This window comes from Macrobrachium rosenbergii, chromosome 45 (assembly GCF_040412425.1).
Source record: "Macrobrachium rosenbergii isolate ZJJX-2024 chromosome 45, ASM4041242v1, whole genome shotgun sequence".
Taxonomy (NCBI): domain Eukaryota; kingdom Metazoa; phylum Arthropoda; class Malacostraca; order Decapoda; family Palaemonidae; genus Macrobrachium; species Macrobrachium rosenbergii.
In genome coordinates this window covers 31,511,716-31,518,259 of record NC_089785.1, presented here as the reverse complement: position 1 = coordinate 31,518,259, position 6,544 = coordinate 31,511,716, and the positions used below count along the sequence as shown (strand labels likewise).

Below are 6,544 nucleotides of genomic sequence, written 5' to 3'. Positions count from 1 at the left end.
GATGTGATCCGTGGCATGGACGGTACGCAATTTGCCGAGGAGAAGACTTCTAAGAATGACGACTGCACGGAGTTATCTCGCTTGCATTGAGGTGGTGTGCCTGTATCAGCCAGTGACTGACATTGATGCTGATGCTATATTGCTCATTAAGTTCAAGGATAATGTTGTTCTGATTTTGTTACTGTTTGATGTATGTACGAGCATAATATGTGCTATTACGTCTGCTGGTTCGTGTTTTTTTTTGTTCTTCTCTATTTTCCCTTCGCAAATGGTCTCTTCCTTAACAGAAGACTTACTTTGCATACTATGGGCTTTTTACGAATAATAATAATAATAATAATAATAATAATAATAATAATAATAATAATAATAATAAATAATAATAATAATAATAATAATAATAATAATTTAATCACTGTTAAACTGCGGATAACAAATAACAAAAACACGTTAAAAATAGTTTTTAAACTTACTTTCTTCTTGTTTTGGGGGGGGCGACAAGAAATTCACCGTTTTATTTAAAAGGTAAAGGATGAATGAAGTAATAAATTAGAACCTGTTTTTTTTTATGTAAAAGCCGTTTTCGAAATGAACTGCTTTTTTGCCGATATGAAAAAAGCACAAGACAAGTCACAAAATAGGTTTCTATTCCTGTGTTTGTGTGTATGAGAGAGAGAGAGAGAGAGAGAGAGAGAGGAAGGCATTTACCACCCCCAGTTACACTGTCAAATAAGTAGAGAGAGAGAGAGAGAGGTGCATTACCAATCACATTTCATGTCTCAAATAACATGAGAGAGAGAGAGAGAGAGAGAGACAGAGGTGCATTACCAATCGCACTTAATGTCTTAAATTACACGAGAGAGAGAGAGAGAGAGAGAGAGAGAGAGAGAGAGAGAGAGAGAGAGAGAGAGAGAGAGAGAGAGAGAGAGAGAGAGAATGTATTAGAACCACACTACCCCAAAAACATTTTAGAATAATGTTTACGAATTTCGACTTCATCACGACACTAACGATGTTTTCTTCTTCTTCTCTTCCCCTTGCAGGATGCTTAGCACCATGAAGTGTTTAAAAACGTTAGTTTTACTGCTAATGGCCGACGCATTGGTCAGTGCCATGTCAAATTGTACAAGGTAAGTGTTGCTTGTATATAAAATCAAGTTCTGGCCTCAGGCAAGTATTGATAAACCATCTTATCTATAATTCCATATCTAAACCTATCACAAAATTTAATCTGATGCGAGATAAGTAATTTGTATAAATTGCCTTGCCCTTTCGAGTTTAAAACAATATCAAGACCTTTGTTCTGCCATCATGGGGGTACTGTTTTTATCCAAATCAAAACTGCATGTTCAGGTGTCTCAATTTTGAGCTTAACGAAATATCTGTTCTGCCTTGAGAGAATTCTTGAACCTGTAGAACCACTATGCTCCACTGAACAATATTTTAAGCCACGCCAAAATCTATATTTAATCTTCAAGTATATTCTTATCACCATTGCTTTTATGAATAACTATTCCGAGCAATATCAAGTTCTCTTTACTGAACCTGTACAGGTCATAGACCTCTATAACCTCTTTTTCCAGCGAAACTAAATCATTCTTTCGGACTATTTTTGCCGATTTACGCAGGTCGTTAGCTTTCATTACCCATTTATTTCTCGATCTAAAATGAAATTCTAACCATTACTCAGCTGATAATTTCCTACCTAGTAAAAATGTCTAGCGTCATCCTACGTGGCTCTCAATATTTGGTTTAACGAACTCATTAAGCAATCGTGGACCTCCATTTCAAATACCATTTCCTTCACACATTTCCAATCCTTTCGAAATCCACATTCCTCTGATTGCATGCTTCAGTAACTGTTTCTTTTCCCCCTAACTTCCAAGCTTTGGAACCTTCTGCATCCGTTTTTTATGATTTGCAACATTCCAGCCTTCGGAAGGTGGGGCTGCTGCTTCCTCTGAGGTAGAGCCTCAAGTTTTTATTTTTTTCTATTTTAAAGCCTTGGCTAAATAACGGCAAAAGTCTACCCCTGTTACTGGTTTAGTGTCTAAGTAAATAAACACATTTACCAATTTAGTTTCAATGAAACGCAAGTAAATACCGATACAAATTTAACTGTTCACCCTTCTTAAAAACACCCCAGAACACGCAACACCAACCAACAAACCTAAAGAGAAAAAAAAAAAAACTTCAGGAGATTGGATTAGCTCAAAACCTGCTGCACAAACAAGGCACAAAACAAAAACAAAAAAAAAAAAGCTGTCAAACTAGTGAGGAAGTACCCTAATTCTTCTTCTGCCGCTTCTCCTTATTCGCGTTGGGAGAGGCGGCCTTTAGTTGTAATAACACGGTTTTACATAAGAATGACTGCATTTGTATCGTAAGGAAAGCACCTGGTGCTAATTACTCTGACTGGGTGTAAAAGAGGCAAGGCTGTGAAGGGACCATTCATTTCGGAAGCAAGTTTCCACGGACTAGCGTACCTTGTGGAGAAATGAAACCGGTCGAGTGAACAGAAAATATTGAAGATGAGGCCACTAACGGATCAGTATCGTGGATAATCGCATATGGACAACAACATAACTTTAGAAAAACAGAGTACTGCCTCTTAAGGGCGTGATAAAATTAACAATTAGGATTGGGCCTCAAAGATTTCTGAAGAAACAAATGGTTACACAATTTCAACAGCTTTTAACTATAGTAATTAATAAACACACTTTGATCCCAGACCATTAAACTAGAAGTCTATAGTTCTTAATAAACAAACTAAGATCCCAGACCATTCATTTAAAAGTGTATAGCCCTTGATAAACACACTAAGATCCCAGCCCATTAAATTAAAAGTCTGTAGTCCTTAATAAACAACCTAAGATCCCAGACCAGTCAATTAGAAGTCTATAGTCCTTAATAAACAAACTAAGATCTCAGACCATTCAATTACAAGTCTATAGTCCTTAATAAACAAACTAAGATCTCAGACCATTCAATTACAAGTCTATAGTACTTAATAAACAAACTAAGGTCTCAGACCATTCAATTAGAAGTCTATAGTCCTTAATAAACAAACTAAGATCTCAGACCATTCAATTAGAAGTCTATAGTCCTTAATAAACAAACTAAGATCTCAGACCATTCAATTAGAAGTCTATAGTCCTTAACAAATAAAATAAGATCCCAGACCATTCAATTAAAAGTCTACAGTCCTTAATAAAACAAACTAAGATCTCAGACCATTCAGTTTGGAGTCTGTAATCCTTAATAAACAAACTAAGATCCCTAAACTGAAAGTCAACAGTCCTTGATAAACAAACCATGACACCAGGCCATTAAACTGACAGAACTCAGATTCCCTAGAATCTCCACTTAGCCCTACAGTCCCATATTCATCAAGGAAGCAAGATAAACCCCTAGACTTTCCACTTAACCCTACAGCACAGTCCCACATTCACCAAGGAAGTAAGATAAACCAACTAATCGTCTCCTTTCTTTTCCAGCGACGCCAACACTCCGCACTCCCGAAAGAAACGTCTCATCTTCATCACGTCCGAGAGAAGGTTGACGCTGCCCCCGGAAACACTGTTGGTGTTGACGCCCACCCTGAGTATCCCCGTGGCTAGGAACCTCCCGACGGGTTACCATGCCTCTATGACCATCTCTATCCCCTTCAAGAGTAAGGTTCCACTGGCTAGGGTCCCGGGCAGTGGTTAACGAAAGTGGTTAAATGTGTGATCAAAGGACGGTTTCGAATACGTCTTTCAGGACGATTTGTTTTTGTTTTTGTTTACCTCGCGCGAAGATGGCTTGTCTCTCTTCTTCTTCTTCTTCTACTTCTTACTTTTACCGGAACTTTTAAGCGGACGCGAGTCCGCCTACCTTCTTCCTCTGTCTTTCTTAGGCATTTAATGAGTTTCAAACTCAAGTGCAACTAGTATAGCATCACTAATCACAGAAACCAACGAGCAAAACTGTAGCCAGGGTATAGTGGTTTGACTAGTCAAATCTAATGGAAGGACAAGAATGAACAATCTCATACCACGAAGGTAGTACACAGCCTAGCTGTTGAAGTTAGATCGTTTTAGCAATTTCTTCTCAACCTCCTTAGTTTGTCATGACATTTCACGATACTGGAAGACCTAGACTCTTGAATTTTGACAACTTTCGACAAGAGACCTAACGTACTATAAAATCACTAGTTAACAGACAAAGGTTACTTCGAACTTACTCCGTGAATTGCAGTATCATGAAAAGAATTCAATTAACAGGTGCATATGGTTGTCTACCTATCACATGGAAAAACATGTTTTGTTAGTAAGCCTTAGAATCATTTCTCTAGGTATTTTGTAATGTTTAAGTGAATTTATTCCCTTTTTGATAAAGAATCCCAGCTATCATTCATATAAATGAAAACTTAGTGATAACACTTTACTTCACAACTGGTTTGGTAGGCAAATTCTTCATGTGCACCATATCCCAAACACTCGACAACCCTTTATAAAGCTTTCAGTGAATAGTTTGCAATATTTGCTTTTCATAAACTCCTGAGACAAGTCCATCGCAATCAGTACTTGATTTTTCCTCTCATAATCCTCTTGGGATACTGTCCTGTTGCTAAATTGAAGATTGTCCACTTATTTTTATGTTCTATATAGTTCCTAATGTTCATCACCACTTTCTCTAGATTTAAGTTGGTATTTGGGTAAAAACTTCCACCAATTAAATTGGTTTTTAGAATATTTTCCTCAGTGAAGTTGTTGATACTCTCTCGATTTTTCTGAAATTCAATGATTTCGTCTCATAAAAACAACAAATCTTCATTTCTGAACTGACCAGACTGTCCAAAAGGGTACTTAGTCACCAAAACCTCTTTAAAAGACAACAATCCTTCTTTGTAAACTTATTTATATAACATGACTTTCAAATGATTTTCCATTTTGTTTTTCTCAAAAGAACTGCTTTTCAAGTGTGACTATTACCGACTTGAGGCTGCTCTGTCTGTCTCTGCTTTGCTAGTCATGACAGAAATGTATCAAACTTGACATGAGCACATGACTTTATATTTCACAACTAACACTTGCAACCTTTGACCCAGCACTGGACCACTTGCACCATCAAAAACTGTCTTACAGGCTATAAAACACTTCAACACAATTACAAGAATTCATACACATCCCTTGAATTGATACAACACGCGAGAATGTATTCTGATTCAAAACCCTCAATCAGAACCCCAAAGTGATGTAATATCTACCAAAACTTTATCACAAAAACCTAGAAATTATATAAAATATACACTTACACAAGTAAGCAAACTATTACCTTTGGGAATGCTCTTTTACCCTGTAACTATAAGCAAAAATTCCATTCAAGATTAAAAACGACTTCATGTTCCTCAAACAATGCAATAATCTCCACAGAAATTCCTAGTTGAGTGGTACACTATTTACCAAGAAAACCGGAAGACTGTATAAAACACAAACTCCCAGTTGAGTGATACGCTATTTACCCAAAAAACCTGAAGACCCCATACTCTACACAACCCCATATACAGTAGTATACAACACAAATTTCCAGTTGAGAAACACAAATTTCCAGTTGAGTGACATAGGATACAACACTAACTCCCAGTTGAGTGATACATTATTTACCCAGAAAACCTGAAGACCTCATACAGTATACAACACACAGTCCCAGTTGAATGATACAGTATTTACCAAGAAAACATGGAGACCCCATATAGTATACAACACAAATTCCCTGTTGAGTGATACACTATTCACCCAGAAAACCTGAAAACCTCATACTGTTTACAACTCAAACTCCCAGTTGAGTGATACACTATTTACCCAGAAAACCTGAAGACCCCATATAGCATACAAGGCAAATTCCCCATTAAGTGATACACTATTTACCCAGAAAACCTGAAGACCCCCTGCAGTATACAATGCACAGTCCCAGTTGAGTGATACAGTATTTACAAAGAAAACTTGAACATCCCATTCAGTATACAACAGCAATTCCAAGTTGAGAGATACAATATCCACAAAAAAAAAAAATATTTAAATCCCATACACTATACAACTCAAAACCATACACAAAACTGAGCAACATTTCTACTATCTGACTCTTCACTGCACTTTTCTTTCTCTGCTTTGAAACTGATTGATGATGACAGTGGCTAAATGACCTTCAAAATAGACCTGACATGACCTTCTCCTCACAGTTGCATTTGATGACCTTGGTTTGACCTCTGAAGAAAACCCCTGGGGACTGTGGCCTGCATTCTTTAGGAGGAGGCGTGACACTACCTCCCTCCCGGGCATTAATTGGGCAGGTGGCGACAGGTAAGCTTCCACAGAGAATTGGTTCTTTGATGTATAAAGGATGAGGAACACCACATCACAGCCACAATAGTTCTTATGGGGAACTGTTAGAGGAACGTGCATTTAATTGGTTCTTAGAGCGATAAGCAGGAAACCAAAACATTCCAGTAGTTATTAAAGAGGAGGTTTGTGAGACAGCAGCTTTCAGTTAAGTCTTGTGG

At 37.4% G+C, this 6,544-nt stretch overlaps 1 protein-coding gene and 1 long non-coding RNA gene across 5 annotated transcripts in view; one reads left to right on the top strand and one right to left on the bottom strand.

Moving 5' to 3' along the window:
- LOC136829875 (uncharacterized) overlaps nt 1-6,544 on the bottom strand; it is a 304,668-nt gene that overhangs the window by 279,036 nt on the left and 19,088 nt on the right. The gene's annotated exons all lie outside the window — the stretch shown is intronic.
- The window catches only part of LOC136829873 (uncharacterized), a 231,531-nt gene that overhangs the window by 217,491 nt on the left and 7,496 nt on the right, over nt 1-6,544 (top strand). For all 4 annotated transcript variants that reach the window (XM_067088933.1, XM_067088934.1, XM_067088932.1 and 1 more), the window contains 3 exons: nt 1,044-1,130; nt 3,498-3,673; nt 6,224-6,344. In XM_067088933.1, the coding sequence (XP_066945034.1) occupies nt 1,045-1,130; nt 3,498-3,673; nt 6,224-6,344 (383 nt within the window). In that variant the 5' untranslated portion in view covers nt 1,044. The remainder of the gene's footprint in view (nt 1-1,043; nt 1,131-3,497; nt 3,674-6,223; nt 6,345-6,544) is intronic.